Source organism: Mauremys reevesii, linkage group 1 (genome assembly GCF_016161935.1).
Source record: "Mauremys reevesii isolate NIE-2019 linkage group 1, ASM1616193v1, whole genome shotgun sequence".
NCBI lineage: Eukaryota > Metazoa > Chordata > Testudines > Geoemydidae > Mauremys > Mauremys reevesii.
In genome coordinates, this window is record NC_052623.1 from 249,387,225 (window position 1) to 249,409,170 (window position 21,946).

The window sequence follows — 21,946 nt, forward strand, 5'->3', positions numbered from 1 at the left end:
CCAGGGCAAATTTCCTCAGTTTACTATAAAGAGAATATTCTTGTACTTTGCAGTCCTGCAAACTCAGCATGAGATCTGACGGTTCATCGCCTTATTTCCTCCTCATGCATCATCATTAGCATATAAGATCCTGCAAGCTCAGTTCTTCACTTGCTTTCATCTGTGCAACCTTATTGTCTTCAGCAGGGTTGTATGGGCACAACTCAGGATGGAATTTGGCTCTGCAGTTAAAGCTTGGCCAACAATTCTGTGGAAGATGCGTCAGTTATTGTGTCATTGGGGGTTACGTACAGATTGTGGGGGGATGTTAACGTTTTGGTGTTAGGCAACACACAACTACACTAGAAGACGGCTTCCGTTCCTATATCTGTACTTGCTCTGCAGGGGTAGAAAACAATGAAAACTTATTCTTACCACTAGATTAAATAATTCTCATTTTGAATACACACAGGGAACAGAATTGTTCAATAAAACAGGGCCATTTTCCTCACAGTCACATTTGAGTCAAATTGGACCTAAGCAATTTCCCCCCCCCTCAATTAGTTTGATAAAAGCATACAGAAATATTAGTGGTATAAAATAGATGGATCAGGAAGTTCTATTCACCCTGTCTCAGAGCATGAGAACAGAGGGACATTCAATGACATTGAAAGGTGGTAAGTTCAGAACCCGATAAAAGGAAATACTTTCTTTCACACTTAGCCAGTGGAACTTGCTGCCACAAGATTTAATTGAGACCAAGAGGTTTAGCTAGATTAAAAAGGGGTTAAAATAGAAAATGTTACAAAATACACAAGAATTGTGGGAACAATGTAAGGCCCCATACTTCAGGGCTAAATCTAACCTCTGATATTTGGGGTTATGGAGTAATTTTCGCAGGGACCAGGTTAATCCTATTCCTGTCTACAGTGAGATCTTACATCTTGCCTGAAGAATCTCATGCTTGTTACTGTCAGTGACAGGGTATTGGATCATTGGTCTGATCCTATGTTCCTAGGCAAAATGTCAAGTCATACTGTATATGCCCAAACCTATCCCCCATTGCACTCCTGTGGGTGCTTCACACACACACAAATTGCCAGGCTGGATCAGACCTGAGGTCCATCTAGTTCAGTATCTTGTCTCCAGCAGTGTCCAGCACCAGGTACTTCAGAAGAAGGTGTAAGAACCCTGCAGCAGGCAGATGTGGGATCATCTGCCCTGTACATGGAGCTCATCCTGATCTCTAGAAGTCAGCGATGGGTCCAAACCCTGAAGTAGGAGGTTTAACATTTTTGTTGTCATTCATCATGATCACTCTGGATCTGTTCAATCTGTTCAATCAGTTTGTTAAGTTCTTGGCCTCAGTGACTTCCTGTGGCAGTGAGTTCCACAGTGTAATCACACATTGTGTGAAAAAGTATTTCCTTTTTTCAGTTTCCTACCTTTTAATTTAATTGACTGTCCTCTTGTTCTGGTGGTATGAGACAAAGAGAACAGAAGTTCCTCGTCTACCTTCTCTAGACCATTCATTATTTTATATACTTCACTCAACACAACAGAATGATTTATCTGCCCCAGAAATAAGGAGGAAGCTGAAAGAAGCTGCTGGGCATGGAGGATGGTTCATTCCATTATTTTAATTCATGTTTAGGAGCCCTTTATGGTAGTAATAATAATTAATACTTGCCACTCTTCATGACTTTTCATCTGAAGGTCTTAAAGTGCTTTACAATGTTGATGAAACATTATTATCCCCATTTTACAGGCAGGGAAACTGAGGTACCACCCAGTTAACTATTTCATAGGCTTTGCCTCCTTTTCCCTTGGACTTCCTTCCATGCTCACTATTTATCTTCTCCTGCTTTCTCTGCCCAGTTGCACAGGCGGAAGGGGAGGAGGGTCAGGCTGTTCAGAATCTGAATATGCTGTGGCATTGCAAAGACGGAGGGTGGGATTTCCTGCCTGTCTTAGTTTGGATGCAGGCTAAGTTGTTATTTCAAGGTGTCAGCTTGTTTGCAATGAGAACAGACAGCTCTATTGCTTTCTTCACAAGGTGCCTCTCCTTTAGCTAAAGAGGCGGGCAGGCAGCAGTGGCTGCTGTGTTGCTGCAGGGGACTGTGCCTTAAGGGAGGAGAATACAGACACAGGAACAGAGCCGGACGAGGAGGTGGAGACATATCGGATTTAGGGGGTGGGGTTGGAGGTGGGAGCAGGTGGCAAGTTGTTTATCTGCTCAGCTGTTGTGTGGCTTGAGAGAGACAGAAGCAGCTGGGAGAAGGAAGGAAGGAGCTCAGGGTCTATCAGTTTTTCTGCCTTACAGGTTTGTAACCGTCGCAAAACAACTAGAGAACAATTCACTTGGGACACAGGCCCCAGCATTCACTAGTATATTTTCCTGTAGGGGCCCTGGCAGAAACCTCCCCCCCACATGTCTGTGCCCATGTAGGATCTGTGGTATATGTATAGGGGGGCACTGGCACTTGAGGCAGGCACTGGTATATGATTGTGCAAGTCCCCTGGAAGCATCCACTGCTATGTGCCAGCAGGGGCCCTGGCAATGGTTTCTGGGGCATACATTGGTATCTGCTCATGCAAATACCCTGGAAATGTCCCCTGGAGTGGGACAGCTGGGCTCCTGGCAGTGTTTTTGAGAGCATGCTTTATATGCCCATGTAAGTACCCTGGCATTATCTTTTGGGGCTTGCCAGCAGGGTCCCTTGTAGGTGCCTTCTTATTGGCTGAAGCCATGCCAATTGAAGCTTTCCAGCAGCAAAGCTTTCTTCTTCCAGTAACAAAGAGCCAACGTGGGTATTATTATTGATCTATGTCATGTCTTAATGCTTTTAACAGTGAAGAAAAATACCATTATGAGGCTTAATTTGTTCAAATGGTTTCAGACAGGGTTAATATAACTCATCAATAAATGCCAGTTTTTATTATGTTTTAATTACAATGTAATTTCAACAGGCTAGGCTTGTTCTGGCTGCTCAGTGTATCTAGCGGTTTGTTGTTTTCTTTTAAGTGTATTTCCTTGAGCTTCAGTGATTAACAGGCATAGCAATTGATACACTGCCAGAGAGCCTGATTGGCTCAGTGGACACAGGGATGTATCCCTGTTCCCTGCGATCACTGTGTGTAGCCATCACGGGTTTACGTCAGTGAAATAAATGGTAACTAATGCTAGGGTGGCTAAAACATGCCTTCAGGCCAGATTGCTCTCATTGGAATTCTACTGTGTTGTTCAAAGCTGCGCTCTTCCTTCAGGCATTAGTGTGGTCAAGGAGCCTGCAGGTTCCAACATGCTATGGTCCAACTTCACCCAAGTAGCCTTGGGGCTGCTCTTGATTTATTTTATGCGAATTAGTCACTCCCCCCATGTTACTATCAAGTTTCCAATGTGGCCTTCATTTGGGCAGAGTCTGAACGTTCCTAGACTGAAGTTTTTGAACCTATTATGTCGGCCAGCCAGCTTGCCTGCTGCCCCTTATCAATATACCTTGAAAAATGTTCACCTTGATGCTGTGAAGGAGAAAAGGACAGTCTAGCAAGGCTATTGGTGGATGTTAAGTCATCTTTCCTGAGCAAGGAATCCCAAAGACTCCAGCAATTATTGGTAACTTTGATCCTCCTTGTCTTGTCACCCTTCAGCATCCAAGAGTGAGGTCTGAATTAGGGTGACGAGATGTCCCGATTTTATAGGGACAGTCCTGATTTTGGGGACTTTTTCTTATATTGGTACCTATTACCCCCCACCCCCTGTCCCGATTTTTCACACTTGCTATCTGGTCATCCTAGTCTGAATGCACTTTACAAGATGCTCCTAAGAGCTTATTTCTGGTCCAATTTACATTGGTGTTAATCAGGAAAAAAAACTATTGAAGTCAGTGGAGTGAATTATACTGGTATAAAGTGGCTCAGCTGGGCTCTAAAACTTTTCTTTCTCCAGTGTGGTATCATGAATGAAAAGGAATGCTATTTTACCCTCGGTGTAATTATACAATGCTTAAAACACAGTTTCCTACACTGTGCTTCCTGCCACAGCCCTACCTGTGTTTCAAAACTATGCTTAAATCTGTTTATTTCTGTAGCACAGGCAATTGCTTTATGAACTTGCCCTGGCTACACTAACTTTCCACATCACCTTTCATTGCTTCTTTCCAGCAGTGAATTTTCACAAAAGAAAGGAGGGAAAGCAGCAACAAACGTCTGTCTTTCTTTAACACCAAAAAACATTTCTCTCCTCCAGCTCCCTGCACCTTCAAGCAAAGCCAGATGAAGCTGCATCACTATCTGTGTCAAGCATCCAGCCTTTCTCTCTCCCAGAGGGTAAACAGTACAGAGGAGTGGGAGAACTAGCATATAAACTTCAGGCAAAAACAGGTATAAGTTCTGAGGAGGAATTGCATCCTCCTGAGCAAGAAAGTTGCAGTGCTGTAAATCGCCAGTGTAGACAAGCCCTTATAGTCTCTTCCTCTGTTCCCTGCCTCATGCACAGGAGCAGGTTGCAGCTTATATAGTAGGTAGAATTAAGGAAGAGAACTCCTCTACCTGATATTTGGGGAGCAACAGTATGTGTAGCATAAGCTCTAGAGAGGATAAGTGGTTTTTAATGTGTGGTGGGGAGTGAAGGTTAGACAGTGGGGGCAGGCACTGATGTGAAATTACTAATGGAAAAAATTCCCACATAGACAGGAGCTCATTGGGTTTTCTCCTTCCTTTAAAGCGAGAGAGTGAGCAGGACAGGGATTCTCGGTAACCCTGAGAGCAGGAGGTACAACATGCAGTCTGTTACCCAGTTTGCTTTCTTTTTTTACTGCCCAAGATTGGAGAGAGACGAGAGGTGGGGGAAAAAAACAAATAATTGACTTGGGGCCCTGCTAATGTTCTCTAGGTGCCTTGCACAGAAACCTTGGAAACAGCCTGGGTCCTGGTCCTGTGGGGTGCGGAGCCCCTACTCTGAAGGGTGACATCAATTCCTGACAATTGAGGGTGCTCCGGACCTTGCAGCACTGGCCCTTAGTGACTTGGTGTTACCATACAAAGGTTTTCTTTGCTTTGTCCTTTCAGTTACTGTAGCTACAAGCCTGGGGTTATGGAAGCAAAGAACAGTCCTGGCGGGAGGCAGGGGAGAGATGATGCAGTTCTTACTTAGGGTTACTTGAAAATGAAACCTCAGCTCAGTAGCAGCACAGTGATGGGGGGGAGGTTATTCAGACTGCTGCTGGCTAGCACCACTGACTCCTCTTGCTGCTAAGCGGCTGAGCTCACAGCTAAGAGACTTGCTCTGCAACCGATTTGAATTTTAGCAAGTGCACTGGGAATAGCCCAAAGCGCCTTGTCTCAGACGGTGGTCACAGGAATTCACGGCTATTATATTTGGGAGCCAGGCAATGATTACAAATCAGTGGCTTCATTCCCTGTGTGATTAATTGTTAACCTGGGAGTGTAGCTTTTTCTCTGGCTCTGCATTACCAGATTTCAGTTCTTGTAACTGTGATTCTCTTTTTAAATGTCATCAGGTGGGTGTAGATGCAGCTCAGGATGGATGAAGAGGCAGCCTGAGGGTGAGTTTATGTGCATAGATGAAGCAAAGGTAGGTGAACTTGATGGGTCACCGGCTCGGATGCTAAGCTGCAAGCACAGGCCACAGCAGACATGCCTCTTCCTCCCCGCAGATCTCCCACTGACCACCTCATTTGTCCAGCCAGACAAAAGTATCAGTTATTTATCAGGCTGGTGGGGATGTTTTAGTCATCCCAAGTGTTGTGAGACAGTCAATCCTTAATAACTGATAATACTTAATACTTACTTATACCCTTTGCATGTTCGGTGTGCTTTACACACACTAACTAATCTTAGATTGTAAGTTCTTTGGGGCAGGGACTGTCTTTTTGTTCTGTGTCTGTACAGTGCCTAGCACAATGGGGTCTTGGTCCATGACTGCGGTTGATAGGTACTATGGTTATACAAATAAATAATCATAATTTTCACAGTGCCACTTTGAAGTAGCTGGTAAAGGATCATCCCCATTTTACAGATAAGGATACTGGAGCAGAGAGGTTAAGTAACTTGTCCAAGGTCACACAGCGTGCCAGTGGCAGAGCCAGGACTAGAACACCAATCTTCCAACTCTCAAACCACTATTCAGGGAGCGTCTTTTCACTTTCATTGTGGATTAGCAAAACTGCTTTTAAAAACTGGGTTAGTAGGAACACATTACCCAGACACGATTTGTGTATGCTTTGCCTTGATTTTCACATTGCCCTGCAAACCATCAAAGTGTCCTAACATTTCTTTTGGGCTAGTGCAATGATGTTGGGTTGCAACATTATCATGCTGAGCTGTGATGCATTGGGTTGGTCCTGAAAGCGGAAGCTGGAGAAGAAAGATGAACTTTGCAGAATGAATGAATAAAATGAAAACTGGCTCTCTTGGGTTGGAGTGTGGGAATGAAATTGCATCAAGGGTACTTCACTGAGAATACTTGCCTGCTGCTAAAAGACAATTGAAAGCTTTGTAAAAGTCCTCTTTCCCACAGTGCAACAGGGCACAAATGTGCCTTTAAAGCTGTGTTATGGAGCCACACACCATGTTATCCAGTGGTAATGTGGACCATGTTATCCAGTGGGTCTTGGTTGAATGAGAGAAGTGAGGGATTGGCAGAATTGAGGTTAGAGGTGGTTGTTTATGGAAAAGACCTCCTAGTTAATCTGTATTGATCCTCTGTGTTGTTCAAGTTTCCCTGTGTCATGCCTGGCTTTCCAAGGAGGCCTAAAATTAAGGCCCTGACATTAAAGAAACCATGATATTCACAAGGATAGGCCTGTTAACTCTGGTGTCTGGCTAAATTCCAACTTGAGTAATTACATTTTATCTCACTAAATTCCCCTCTGCTTTCCATCTTGTTCACTGCTGTGGGCTTAAAATGGCTGTCATGTTTCACGCCAGAGAGGGCTATGTTTTAGTAGCAGGTGGAGTGACTTCTATATGGATAGTTGGTACAGCTTGGTTAATAAAGTGTTTTGGGATCCTTTTACATATGATATAAATGCAATCTCATTGTCCTTATTCCTGCTAGTGCAGAGTTCTCAAACTTTTTCATAGGATACCTGTCCCCCTATTTATGATCTCACAGATTACCTCCCCTTGCATTTACATACAATCCTCATGGCAACTACTGCAATTGCTTACATAGAAAAGTCTTGCTAGGGAAGTATTTTGTGCATTTGTAGCTTAAATGAAATTTAGCAGATGGGCATGTAAGGATGAGCGAATACTTTGTGACTAGCTGGCTATCTGAGAACCACCAGTCAGTGCTCTGTGGACTACGGTTTCTCCGTACATGTGTCTTGTCTATTTCCTTAGCTCTCTGCACTGATGATGTCTCAACACTCTTCTCTTGGAGTCTGTCTCTAGTGCCCTATTTCTCTGTAAAGACATTTTTCTTAATGCCTAACCTGAATTTGGTTTTATGGTTCTAGCTCTAGGCTGTTGCTCTCTGCTTTACTACTTTCAGATAATTGGAGTAATTCCCTTCCTTCATCTATATTGTTCCCTTGAAGGTATTTATAGACAGAGCTCTTGTTCCTGCTGAACTTTCTTTTCTAGTCTACATGCATTTCTCTTCCCTCACCTCTCCTCAAACACTTTATCCTCTGATCCTTGTATTGTTTTTAGGGAACTAATAGTTGCTGTGGAGCACTGTGCGTCTCTGGTGTTCAGTGAGAGGTTATACTCTCCAGTTCCTTGAAACTGCCCCAGAGGAGAGACCATCTTAGGCTGTATCCACACTAAAAAACATTCTGCCATGTTTAAGTTGGCCATCAAGCATGGATCCCTGATGCCCTCCATATATGCTCCCTCAGCTGGAGTTGAAAACAAGGCTCAGTCAAAGTTAACAGTTGTTGCAAGACAGTGTGGTAGATCCCTGATAGAACTACAGGTAGGTCACCCCTTCATACCACAGGTGTTGAACTCCGTTCCACCTGTGCGCACCCATGAGAAACCATTGTCACTTTTGGCTGAGTGGAGTCAGAGGGGGAAGAGACAGGTCTGGCACCTGTTGTCGAATACAGTTGGAATTTTCAGAGGGCAGCCACGCTAACAGGGGTTTAAGCCCCAGGGACCTGATTCTGATCATGGTTAGTACCAATTAGTGCCAGCTGAAATCTTGCAATATAAAGCATTATTAAAAATTACTTGTTTGGAGATTGGTTTTTGTTTTTGTTTTCAAGAACTGTTGATTTTTTTCATTTTTGGTGACATTTGTAATTTAAATTGTAACCCCTTTGGGGTTTAGAGAGCATGGCCCCTTTAAATCTTTTTCCCAGGTGGGAGGGGGAGAGTAAGAAAAAAGGAAGGAAAAGCCAGGGGGTGGGACTGGAGCTCCAGGGAGGGAGAGAGGCAGCGGGGCGGGCTCTGGAGAAGGAAGAAGGAGAACCTGCCTGAGGCCTGAGGAGAACAGGCCCGATCGGTCGGGGACAGCCCAGGACAGGAGCCAGGAGGAGCCCTGTGCCGGGGGGAATCACCCGAGGACGACAGGCCAGAGCTGGACCCAGTATCACGGCTCCCCAGAGCTGCGTGGGGCTGTGAGTACTGGGGCTGGTGACTCTGCACTGGGAACAAGGAGGGAGGCTGTAGCTAGTTAAGTGGGGAGGTGGTCGCTCTGTGGGGCTTTGCAGAGAGCGGCAGGAGAGGGCACCAGAGGGGTTTGCTGGGGAGAGTTCACTGGCGCCGAAGACGACCAGGAGCACCCAAGACTCAGCACCGGACTGGAACTTTGCTCAGGCCTCCTGAACTCTGTGTGCAGACACATTGCTCGGTGTCTGCCCGTCCAGACGGTGCCACCACTGGGCCTGGGGGGCCTTGGTTTGGATGCAGCCCTGTTTTACTGCTCCCCCTATATTTCCCCTTGTTGTATTTCGCTTCTCATCCCTCTGTAAATAAATATCCCCCTTTGTTATATCCATTGTACGTTCCTGAGGGTGGGTGGGTGTTCACTCTGCGGGGTTTGGAACAGGTGCCCCTGGGGTGGAAGGGATTGTTCCTGCACACGCCTTCTCGGCCAGAGCTGCCTGCAGAGCAGACTCCATCTTGGCCACGAGGGCGCTAAAGTTACAAAATCATTATCTAGATCGGGGCGGGCAAACTTTTTGGCCTGAGGGCTGCATCAGGTTTTGGAAATTGTATGGAGGGCCGGTTAGGGGATGGGGTCATAGCCCACTCCCTCCCATCTGCCCCCCGATGGCCCATCCCCGGGACTCCTGTCCCATCCAACTTCCCATGTTCCCTGATGGCCTCCTGGGACCCCTTCCCCATCCACCCCCCCCGCTCCCTGTCCCCTGACTAACCCCGGATCCCCCACCCCTGACTGCCCCTCGCGCCCCATCCAACCGCCCGCCGTAGTTTGCCCACCTCTGATCTAGATTGTTATTCTTTTTATGTACTGAAAACAGTCGTTGATAAACACAATTTCTAACATTTTTTATTTAAAATGTTTAAAAAAACCCCAAAGGGGTCCATTTTGAACCACGCAAAGTGGAAACACCCTCAAAATTATAAAAATTGTCATGATTTCTTGTGTGACCAGCTCTGATGCTACTATACCTCAGAGTTACTCCTGATTTACATCTAGTGTGAGAGCAGAATTGGCCCTGTGTGCCAAATTCAGCTCTAGTAAAAATGGAATTATATCAGGGATGACTTTGGCCCAGTTTTCTTATAGTCAATGTTGATTGGACAAAAACCATTAAAAGTGTGTTTAAATACGACTAGCTGGGGATCTTGTCTAAAAAGGTCTTTTAAATGGTGTTTGCAATGTAGCTGTTCCTGGTCTTCAATAGCCAGGCAAAACTGTGTTTAAACTGGCTTACCCTGAACTGTGTTAAAATAGCTCAGCAGATGTGTATTTCTGTGACAGTTTGGGTGGGGCCTCAGAGTAGGAAGCAATGCAGTTTGTAAAATAGCCTGGGCCCAGGCCTCTCCTGAGAGTACGTTTGTCATCTATGTAAAACTGTCAGATTATGAGTGGGTGGCAGTTACACAGAGATGACAATGACCTCTCACATGAGGGCAATGAAGAGGTTAAAATTTAGCAAATGGGATAGAAGAATGAGAAAGTGCTATGTGACCAGCTGGCTATCTGAGAACCACCAGAGAACACTCCTTTCCTCTGACCATATCCTTTGTGGAGATGTGTCGAATGTTTCTGCTGCCCTGGGTCTCCATTTCCCATTCTCCATGAGGCTCTGGAATGTCCTCCTGCTAGCTCAGCCTATTGTTACCTCAGCCCTCTTCACCTGGCCAGCCAAGGCTTTCTGCTCCTTACATTCCTTTAGTTTATTTTTCTCATAACCTTTCCTGCCCCCCTCCCCTCCTCTTCTTTTAAAATATATTCCTGAGGGTCTCTAGACGAGCCATAAGCATAAAAGTGAAACTGAAACAAGGAAGTGGAACTGTCAGTGTTGGCTTGTTTGATTTGTTCCATGTTTTAATAGCTGCTTTGCTTTGTAGTCTGAAGGAGCGGTGACTAGGACCTGCTGTCTCGGTTGCAGTTGGATGATCTCTGGATGCAAGGAAGAGAAAATCGACAGTAAGTGGGTCTGTCTCACTGTGGCTGTTGTGTTTTTTTTAAGATGCTTTTGCTATGCTGGGATCAGAACTGGCTGGCTCTAGAGCTGTATCTAACCCCTTCATTCCTGAGCTAAATTGTATAGGAGATTCCATCTTGCTGCCAGCTATAGTGTGGGAGAGGAGTGTGATGGGGCAGCAGGCAAAAAGGGGGGAGTTGGGTAGAGGACTGAAGCAGGAAATGTAATACAAAGGGAACCATCTTGCAGCCCTGAGTCCTTTTCAAGACTGGGTTGGTCTGATGTGATTAGGAACCCTCCAGACTGGTGCCCATTGCTGGAAGATTGTGATTCCAACAATGCTCTTTGGGGAGGGAGAGTAATTTCTCATGTGTCTGTCTTCTCTGACTCACCACATTCTCTCCCCTCTACCAGTAGTTGTGGCAGATGGTATCTGGGCACTAGAGATGCCTGACTCCTGGTGTGAAGTTAGTGCACTGTGGTAATAGACCTATCTCATAGAGCTGGAAGGGACCTTGAAAGGTCATTGAGTCCAGTCCCCTGCCTTCACAAGCAGGACCAAGTACTGTCCCTGACTTTTTTTGGCCCCAGATCCCTCTCAAGGATTGAGCTCACAACCCTGGGTTTAGCAGGCCAATGCTCAAACCACGCAGCTATCTCTCCCCTCTGAGCTTGATGTGAAGTCCCCTTTTAACTGTGAGAATGCATTTTGCTGTGAGATCAGCTCAGTCTCTCCTGGACTGTCGAGTAACAGAACCTGAATGGTTCTGAAGTTCAGCATACTCTGTATGACAACAAACCTGTCTCCTTATCCCCCTCCACCCAGCCTCCCACACATACATACTCTGACCTACAGGCTGGTCCAGGAGCATGGTGCCCTGTCTTTAGGTGTCCCTTAGTCGGTCTGTTAACCATAGGGCTGGCTCAGAAGCATAATGTCTTGATCTCACAAATCTCTGCTTCTAGGACCAATCCTTTGCCACAGACCCCCTTCCCATAGCACTGAGTAAGCTGGACAGTGTGATGCACTGTCAGCCTGATCCAACAGGGATAAATCCTCTCCTCACAGGATCTTACTGCCTACTTGAATGGTTATGAATCAAATGCATTTCAAAACTGATTCCTTTGAATACTTGGGAGTGTCGGGTATTTCCCTGGATTCATCTCAGATTCTCCTACCCCCCCCTGTAAGGGCCCTTCAGCAGGATGGCCTAGCACACATCATTCTGCCATTTCTTTGTTAAAGATCCAATACACCACCCTTGAGATGTCACCTTTTGACCTGCACTTACAGCTCTGATTGTTTTTTCCCCAGGTGTGTCCATGACATGAAGCCTCAGGCTGGTTGGCTGGTGTTCCTTGTTCTGAGTCTGGTTCCTCTTTGCCTTCCCATCCCTTTGCGGGACTACCTGATGGAGCAGGAGAACGTCCGCCGTATTGGCGGCAACCTGTTGCTGGGGATGCGGGAACAGCAGGTCAATGAGTATCTAATAAGCCTCAAGGAGAAGGAAGTGGCCAAGGCCTGGAAGGATGGAAATTTCCCACCCAGCATGCACTTCTTCAGGGCCAAAGCCTTCATTGATCAAAGTGCAGTGTTCAGCATCTTGAAACGTATGCCGAAAGGTAGGGATTCTGGCCTGAGAGTTCTTGGTTGACCCAATGCTTTCTGTGATAAAACAGAGACCAGGAGGGGGGCAAGAATCTGTCGGTGTGAAACTAAAAGGACCTTATAACAGGTGCTGAGTAGAGCAACTTCAGATCCTGAAAGGAGCTGTATTAGGGCTGGCTCTTTTGGGCTGGGGGAAAGGAGGAATTACACCGGCCAGGGAGGGTTTCCAAACATGTGGGTATCCTGTATAACTGTACAGCATGGACCTTTCCAGCACCATTTACCTCACTTGGGAGGAGAAAGAAGACAAAATAATATAATGTGGGAAAGACACTGACCTCTGTGTAGTGCGCTTCAGCGCTGGGGGTGCTCATCCTTCCAGTGCGTCCCAGGCCTGCAACGGATCTTGTATAAACAAACGTGCTGCCACGTGGTGTTGTACACATGTCCTTATACAAGTACGGTGTACAGCATAGATCTATTAATGTGTTGGAGACTGCGTTAGGGTGACCAGATGTCCTGATTTTATAGGGACAGTCGTGATATTTGGGGCTTTTTTTTTATATGGGCCCCTATTACCTCCCACCCCCTGTCCCGATTTTTCACACCTGCTGTCTGGTCACCCTAGACTGTGTGTTTGTATGATCTATACAACATCTATATGAAAACTGAATTTCTGTTAGGGCCTTTCAGTTGAGACCTTAAAAACTGAGTTCTGATCCACACAGATGAGAAAGATCTCTGTTTGTAAGTGCAGGAATTTGCCCTATGGTCCTTGGCCGAAACTTCCCCTCCCTCCACCTTTGTGCAGCATGCTGTGTACAAGCTGGCTACAGCCTTTCACCTCAGAGATGGCTGCATTACACCATATGGTGCATACATAGTGTGTAAAGTGCTTTGGGATGATTTAGGATGAAAGACACTATATGAGTGTAAAATACATGCACAGTGTCATCCTAAGCATTTGTTTTGCTAGCAGTCTGGAACATGTCGGCATTCTAAGAATTAATCCTTAATAACTATAATATACTGAGTGGTTGGGCAGATATTTTTGACCATCTGAAATCTAAGCCATCCAGTCTAACCAGCAGGGGGTTAGCTATTGCTGACTCTCTGAATTTCTGTGACCTTAACAGTTCCATGTGGGAAGCAAAGAGTTAATGTATTTGTACATCTGAAGGCCTTGACTCTCAGCTGACTGACTTCTCTCTACCCTTCCACTTCTCTCTCTGATGCAGTGAAAAGTATTTTAATTAGGCTTCCTTTTCTAGGTGAAGACAGAAGGCTTTCACTTTGAAACCTGAGAACACACTTCCCTCTTGTGCAATGCATTCTCCTTTCAGATTGATCTGTTCTAGGTACCAGATCCCATATTGGAACCCTCTCAGTCTGGCTATTGTGGTGCAAGGCGGAGCCTTGCTCTGGGGAAAATTTGTGGAGAGTGCATTTATACAAAAAGTAAACTGCTTTGCTCCCACCATTCTGAATTGGTTTGTTGTTTCTGTCTGAATAAGAGCCGTCTCCCTAATCAGCTAGCGTGTCCCTGCGGTGATGTCAGACTCCGGGGTTTATGGCATCATGATTGGTTACCACAGAAATAACTGAGATGTTCAACTCACCATTATCCCTTCACTGCTGAATCAAATAGCAGGGAATTTGCGGTTTAAAAATATAAGTATCTTAGCTTTTTGAAAAAATGGCAAGGAAAATGTTTAACTCTTTTTGCTTTTACATCCCTTTCCTCCAAAGGATCTTAAATTGCTTCCCAAGCACTAGTGAATCTCCTGTAGCTTCTTTACAGTATTTATAGTAAGTCCTTTGTGAAAGGGATTGCCTCTATATTTGTACAGTGCCTAGCACATTGGGGCCCCAATCAAGGGTGGGGCCTCTGACCATTATGGTAATACAAATATTACATTGTAATATTAACTCCAGACTGCATATAGGAAACTGAGGCACAGAAAGTGCTGTCTAGATTTTGGGGACCCAACTTTAGATTGCTGTGGCCTGCTTTTTCAAAGGTGCTAAACCACCATAGTTCTACTTAAGTCAGGAACTTTGGTTGCTCAGCACCTTGAAATTGGACATGCAAAATCAGAGAGTGCTTTTGAAACTTTGGCCTTATGTGACTTGTCCGAAGTCACACACAAAAATGTGTAGCAGAGCCTAGGATAGATCCCTGATCTTCTGACCTGCAGCCTTGCATCCTAACAACTAAGGGCTGGTCTACACTATGGGGGAAAATCGATACAAGATACACAACTTCAGCTACGTGAATAACGTAGCTGAAGTCGAAGTATCTTATATCGAATTACCTACCGTCCTCACGGCGCGGGATCGACGTCCGCGGCTCCCCATGTCGACTCCGCTACCGCCGTTCGGGTTGGTGGAGTTCCAGAGTCGACAGGAGCGCGTTCGGGGATCGATATATCGCGTCTAGATGAGACGCGATATATCGATCCCCGAGAAATCGATTGCTACCCGCCGATACGGCAGGTAGTGAAGACGTACCCATAGTCATGTTTTCTTTAAGACAAATACTCTAATAATGTAACTATTGTGTTTATAAAGTGCCTCTTAACACTCAAGGAGTTCAGGGTAATCCACAGTCAGTTAAACTGCTGTGATATGCAAATTAATATATATAAAAAAAATCCAGATCCCACAGCATCTTTTAAAAAGGGAGGTTTTACACAAGAGCTAACATGGAGGAGATGGTATGATAGGATAACGGGCTTAGTCAATAGGTCAATTAAGTGCCACACTGGTAATTAGTACAATGGGTCAATGATAGGATATTGTTAGCCTTTTTCCAGAGGGTATGGCTGGAGAGTCTTGCCCGCATGCTCGGGGTTCAGCTGACCGCCATATTTGGGGTCGGGAAGGAATTTTCCTCCAGGGTAGATTGGCAGTGGCCCTGGAGGTTTTTCGCCTTCCTCCGAAGCATGGGGCAGGGGTCGCTTGCTTAAGGAGTGGGTGGATCGGCTTATGTGGCCTGCATCTTGCAGGAGGTCAGACTAGATGATCATAATGGTCCCTTCTGATCTCGAATTCTATGATTCTATGATTTTTAAAAAATCTCTAGAAAAGGAGAGTTCTAGGATGATATTTGATAATGCAGAGGGATGTGTGTGTGAGGAGAATGAGTTTCACACTCCATGGACTGTCGCAGTAAAAGCTCTGCCGGTTGCCAATCTACTGCAGGATAGTGTGGGTAGCGATGGCCAGCAGCAGATAAGGTGTAAATTTTAGTCAGGGTAATTAGCCTTTGGAACAATTTACTAAGGATCGTGGTGGATTCTCCATCACTGACAATTTTAAAATCAGGAATAGATGTTTTTCTAAAAGATCTGCTCTAGGAATTCATTTTGGGGAAGTTCTATGGCCTGTGTTGTACAGGAGGTCAGTGGTTATCACAGTCATCACTTCTGGCCTTGAAATCTATGAATACAAGACAGAAATGTGTGTGTGTGTTTGATTAAGTAGTAGAGATGAATAGAGGTCTCTGTTCTGACCTCAGAATTCCCCAACATGTCAGTATGTGAGGTTTTGGTCTGGCCCACAGTAAAAATAGGGGCTAGATGAAGAAAATCACATCTGAATCCAAACTGCTTAGATCCAGGGATTTGGTTCAGGTCTGTCTGTTAAATAGTATGTGTTGTAAAGTGCTGCTTAGTGTGAAAGTTCCTCTTTAAATCAGTGGGGTGTGAGCCAGCTCTCTCATGGTGGAGTGTGTCTGAAAGACCTTTAATAACTCAGTGCATTTTCCATCCCAGTGGAGAAGTAGAGCGTAGAACTCCCTATTGATTTCCCCCCTCCCCTCAAACTGAGCCATCACGCTCTGCCTGGCCTGTGTTTGATGTGGAATGTGCTATCTGTGTCTCACATGGGGGGAGGCAGGGCAGGTGTGCAGTCTTGCTGCTATGGGGGCTGCTCATGACTGTATCTATGAGACCCTCCAGGCACACCCACATGGGTGGATTTAATTGTCGTCATGTTGACCATCCTTCCCCTTCACTTCAGCAGCCCTTTCTTGTTATGTTTGCCCTTTCCCCCACAGGTGCTGTCTTACACCTGCATGACTTTGCAATATTGAGCGTGGACTGGCTGGTGTACTATGCCACCTACCTACCTGACTGCTACATCTGCTTCACCCATGCGGGTACTGTTCAGTTTAAGTTTTCCAAGCCTCAACCACCCAGCCCAGTGCCACCGAACTGCTCAGAGTGGGTGTTGCTAGAGACTTACCGGAAGCAGCTGCACAACATCAGTGAGTTCGATAACAGGTGTGTGAGCAATGATCTGAGGCACTCTGGAGTTTTATAGCACTATTATTCTTTGCTTGCTGGTCATTTGCTAACAGGGCACAGGTTTTGCCAGGTCACTCTGGCCCATCATCCTTCTGGGGTGGCTGCTCTGGAAACTGGACTCTCAATTTAAAATAGCATTTTACACACACACACCCGACTCTCAATTTAAAATTGCATTTTACACACAGACACACACAGTAACAAGCATGTTATAGTTGCAAAGTCAAACAAGCATAAGTTAGGGAATGCACTGTCTATCTTGTGTACTGAATGAGACTGGGTTCCTGTGGAAAAAATAGTACAGTGAAACCCTGCTATAACATGATGATTGGGGTCCAAAAAATTCGATCGCGCTAAATTTGGGGTCGCGGTATAGCGGGTTTTACCATTTCAAGCTGGTCAGTTTCAAGCCGGTCAATTTCTCTTGGGCAGAAAACTACTTTCATTTGCGAACTGCCCATAGCAGTAACTGAAAGGGTGCAGCTCCAGCAGCGGGGGCTCTCAGCCGTGCAATGAGAGAGGGAAACACTTGGGGAGAGTAGGGGAGATGTGCAAGGGGCAGAGGAAGAGCGAGGAGCAGCTGGGGAGGAGAACTGCTCTTCTCACCAAAAGGGTAAGCGAGGGTAAGGGGGAAGAGGCAGTGGGGAAGGCACATTCCATTTTTTGTTTTTTTTTTTCATCGGGGGCGCTCTAGCCTCTTTTTTTTTTTTCCTCTTTTGCGCTTCCGCGGCACTCTGGCGTTTTTTTTCTTTTTTCTTTTTTTTTTCTCTTTTGTGCTTCCGCGGCGCTCCGGCCGCTTTTTTTTTTTTTTTAATGCTTCGGCAGTGCTCTGGCGGTTTTTTCTTTTTTCTTTTTTGCGCTTCAGTGGCGCTCCAGACGCTTTTTTTTTTTTTGGTCTGGGACGGCCGGAGCCACCTTACGATCGCGTTATAGCCGAATTCGCGTTATTGCGGGGCGCATTATAGTGGGGTTTCCCTGTATGTGATCCTGTAACGAAAGACTTTCCCATAATGCATGAGCACAGGCAACCTTAATTCTGGCTTTTCCTAACTTTTGAGTGCTTGACTGTCCAATCTTAATGGTCTTTCAATGTAGGGTTTTTCAAAATGTAATATACACAAATATTTAAACAGAGACTGTTTGCTCCTTAGGGCACTGATCACTTATCAGATGGAAGATACCTTGGAATGGAGCATTAATGATTTGTGAGACAGTTCAGATTGAGGAGCTATCAAGCATTAAAATGCCAGTTAGTGCAGCTCCCCTTCCTTTGCTAAAAGCAGAGGGAGAGTTCTGCCTTCTGTTGGGCTAGAGAGCACTGGTTCCCCAGAGCATCCCCTCCTCCTCAGATGGTGAGCTGAGAAGTCAGCAAGCTGAGGAAACTGGAAATGGAATCAGAAGGAGAAGGTGGTGCTGGGGCTGAGGAGTTTCTAGGGCTCCCAGCCTTGTTTTATAGTAGGCTAAGAAGCAGCAGCACCTCATGGGAGAAGCAGATGTTTGCCAGCAGCAAGTCCCATCTCCATCAGCTTCTTCTAGAGGAAAGGCTGTTCCCCTGCTGGCTTTCCACCCCTTCCAAGGTAGAGTGGGGAAAAGGGAGACCATGACACCAGCTCACATGGGGGTGCCTCTCCAGAAGAGGGGGAGAGAAATAATAGACAAGAGGGATTTTACATCAAATCTCCTTTTGAAATATCTGAACAGAGGTGATTGCCCTGGATGTTTCAGTGTGCTCTGAGGAACATCCCTCGAGCCCCCCATTCCGTTGTATTTTACAGAATACTGACTCTCCCTCCTGATCTAATCAAGAGAACCCCATTTATAGGAATAAGGGTAGGAGAGCACCAGGGAAGTACCTCTGCAGAGGACGCCACACCACATGCTTGGCTGTGCTGGCTAGTTGCCTGCTTGGAACATGAACTTACTTCAGAGACACTTATCGCCATTCAGTGTCCCCTTATCTTTTATTTTACAGTAATACCTAGAGGCCCCAACTGAGTTAAGGGACCCATTGTGTAAGGTAATGTACAGACTCATAGCCCTGGTCTACACTAAGAATTTACATTGGTATAGCTATGTCTCCCAGGGGTGGGAAAAATCCAGGCCCCTGAGAGATGTAGCCTTACTGACCTAACCCCCAGTGTAGACAGCACTAGGTCAGCAGAAGAATTCTTCCATCGCCCTACCGACCGTCTCTCAGGGAGGTGGATTACCTATGCTGATGGGAGAACCCCTCCTGTCGGTGTCTACACTGAAGTGCTGCAGCTGTAGTATTTTAAGTGTAGACAAGCCCATAATAAGAGACTGTCCCTGCCCCAAAGAAGCAATCTAAATACACAACAGAATAGGGGTTGGGGGGATGGAAACAGGCACAGGGAGGTGAAGTGACTTACCCAGTTCACCCAGCAGCAGAGGCAGGAACAGAACTCAGGTCTCCTGAAACTCAGCACCAGGTTTATCCACAAGACTGTGCTGCTTCTCACAACCCTTAAGAGGTCCATCACCACAAGATGATGTAATGCAATGTCCCCACATAAAGGCCAGGCACATGATCACAGCCACCATACTCAGGAGCTCCCCTCTTATTTTGATCTCTTCCCTGAGTACTAATCTGGGGGTTGGGGAGGTGTTCTGGCAATGGAGGAGTTGGTGTCTTGCCAGGAATGAGCCCCAATCTGCTATGGCTTTAAGTTTCTGGAAACGCTCCCAGTCCCTTGAACATTTGCCCCGCAAGTGACCTCCCTTCCGTTTGCCCTGAGCATCAACAGGCTGAAGGAAAGAAGATGTTGGGGTGGGTGGGAACTGATGGTTAGTTGGGTGCCTGCAAATATGTGTCAAGGGCATATGGCATCTGGGGAAGGTCCAGGCTCTCTTACGTACAAGATGGGGAGGATCAGCAAGCCTGAGGGGAAGGGAGAAAGTGTTTCCAGGGACTGTACCCCTTCCACTAGTTTTCAATGTGAAATTGGAATGAAGGACTGGAAACAGACAAACCAAACAATCCCTACAATCAAACTGTTTATTTTCAAGTTTAAAAGTGGTGTGGGGAAGACAGGTTATTACAACAGTCTTCCTTCCAAAAATTACAGTGTGGTTATGAAGATAGAACTACTTCCTAAAAGTAGGGATGTCATTTGCTATGGGGAAGAAAGGCAGTTGCCTCCCCCTCCAACTTTTCATAGGTGTACATCCTATACACCCCCCCCCACCATTGCAGGATATGATATAGTCACATATAATGTTCTGTATGCTGACACACAACTTTGCCTCCCTCTCCAGACTATTTTTGAAATGATGCCCCTGCTTAAGGGTGATCTGCAAAGTTAAAGGGACATGTCTTTATATTTTTTGCTGCTTTGTAATGTAGAGAGGCCCTGGAAGAGTGTGTGTTATTTCCACCCCACTCCGTTCTTTTTTCTGTTTGTTTTTCATATTAGAAATTCAGGTCTTGTCTGACCTGACCCTAGAGTACTCTGCGGGGGCTGGAGAGCTAGTGAAGTGGTGATATTGCAAGAGACTGAATGCCGAGCAACAGAGAGGGGAAGAGGTTTGTGGTCAGGGAGTTTAGAAACATTTTAAAAAATCCTCCCCTATTTAATTCCAATGATTAACACTTTGGAAAGACTTTTTTTGTTAAATATTCAATACCTCTGATGCTGTGGTTTAGCTGAGTGCTCACAATAAACATTCTCGGAGACACTCAGGGAAGCAAAGTTGACATTGCTGGTATTCATTCATAAGGTGAAAGAGCTCCGTGGCCGGGGCCCAGCGTATCTAAAAGATCAGCTAAAGATCCAGGATGTAGACTTCACTCCTTGAGCACAATGGAACTTTCTGCCATAAGGGTAAAGCTCGTCAGTGTAGGAGATAGAGCTTTCTTGGGTGCTGGTCTCAGGCAATTTCCATGGGAATCAAGGACCATCACAAACCTCACCACCTTCTGTTCCAAGTGCCAGGTGCACTTCTTCAGCCTACTTTCTTTAACAGAAACTCAGAGCAGAGTGTGTGTTACCAAACCAAAACTTCATTGCACTTTCAGTTCTCCCCTTAGAAAGAGGATGAGAGAGAAAATGAACCACATGTGATAGATGCTAGACATGTTGCTTAATACATCACCGGAAGGTGCTTAGATACTATGGTGATGATTGCAGTCTAAGGACCCATATAGAATAGAAAACAAGCAATCAAACCTTTCAGGCCTTCATTCTACACCATGAAGAAGCAAAACAGACTTTTGCAGGTCTCCTGTGATTTTGCCCCCTTGTGCCTATGCATTGCAATAGCATTGTTCAGTACATAGTCACACATGAACCAAGCAGGGTCTTTCTAGCTCAGGGGTGTGCAAACTTTTTGGCCTGAGGGCCGCATTGGGTTTAGTAAATTGTATGGAGGGCCAGTTAGGGGAGGGGGTCGTGACCCACCCTCCACCTCCTATCTGCCCCCCCCCGGACTCCCGCCCCTGTTCCCTGACGGCCCCCCCGGACCCCTGCCCCATCCACACACCCCCACTCCCTGTCCCCTGACCGCCCCTGGACTCCCACCGCCCCATCCAACCCCTCCTCTCATTCCTGACGGCCCCCGGGACTCCCGCCCCATCCACACACCCCTCTCCCTGTCCCCTGACTGCCGGACCCCTGCCACCCCATCCAACCACCCCTTCTCCCTGCCCCCAGAACCTCTGCCCCTGACTGCCCCCTGCCGCCCTGTCCAACCCCCCTTCCTTCCTGACTGCCCCCCTGGGACCCCTGCCCCCATTCAACCCCCTGTTCCCACCTTGAACGCCCCAACCCTTATCTACACCTCTGCCCCCTGAACTCCCCTGCCCTCTATCCAACCCCTCCCCCCCGCTCCCTGCCCCCTTACCGTGCTGCCTGGAGCACCGGTGGCTGGCAGATTTGCCCACATCTGTTCTAGCCGAATCCAACCACTCACCTGCTTTTTTTCCCTAGAGAATCAGCAATCCTCAGATTTGTCTGCGAAGGTTATTCGTGGCAAAGTTGGCCTAGTGATCCCTTAAAAGAGTAGCATGTTATCAAGGATGGATCGCTATATCCTCACAGTTCTACATAGGAATAATTAGTTTCAAGGGAAGGGGAATTTGTAAGAAATGTAACAATTAATTTTTTTAGGAGGGGTGTTGGTGGCTTCTTACTAGTTCTAACACAAGAGCATAGGCTACATAGACACAACAGGTTATATATAAGAGAATCTATGTAAGGGGCCACTCTTTCTCCCCTATATACAGGGGGAAAAAGAGCACTACACATATTTATTGAAGAAGTCTGTGTGTCCAGGAAAATCTATGGAAAAATTACTTTGATAAATAACTGCTTATTGGTCCTTATCTAGAAGTAAACTATGTATGGTCACATGAATAGACTCACATGGTCACATGAATAGACTTACATGGTCTTTTGACCCACCCTGAGGTTTTCCTTCAGTGTTTCTACACCTGATAA

The 21,946-nt window shown here is 46.1% G+C and overlaps 1 protein-coding gene across 4 annotated transcripts in view; it reads left to right on the forward strand.

Moving 5' to 3' along the window:
- The window catches only part of ADA2 (adenosine deaminase 2), a 61,711-nt gene that overhangs the window by 26,668 nt on the left and 13,097 nt on the right, over positions 1-21,946 (forward strand). For 2 of the 4 annotated variants that reach the window (XM_039510268.1, XM_039510275.1), the window contains 5 exons: positions 4,229-4,362; positions 5,502-5,546; positions 10,495-10,573; positions 11,887-12,194; positions 16,241-16,466. In XM_039510268.1, the coding sequence (XP_039366202.1) occupies positions 10,551-10,573; positions 11,887-12,194; positions 16,241-16,466 (557 nt within the window). In that variant the 5' untranslated portion in view covers positions 4,229-4,362; positions 5,502-5,546; positions 10,495-10,550. Of the gene's footprint in view, positions 1-2,230; positions 2,303-4,228; positions 4,363-5,501; positions 5,547-8,386; positions 8,571-10,494; positions 10,574-11,886; positions 12,195-16,240; positions 16,467-21,946 lie in introns of those variants that run through there. The other 2 variants (XM_039510262.1, XM_039510282.1) reach the window with 2 other exon arrangements.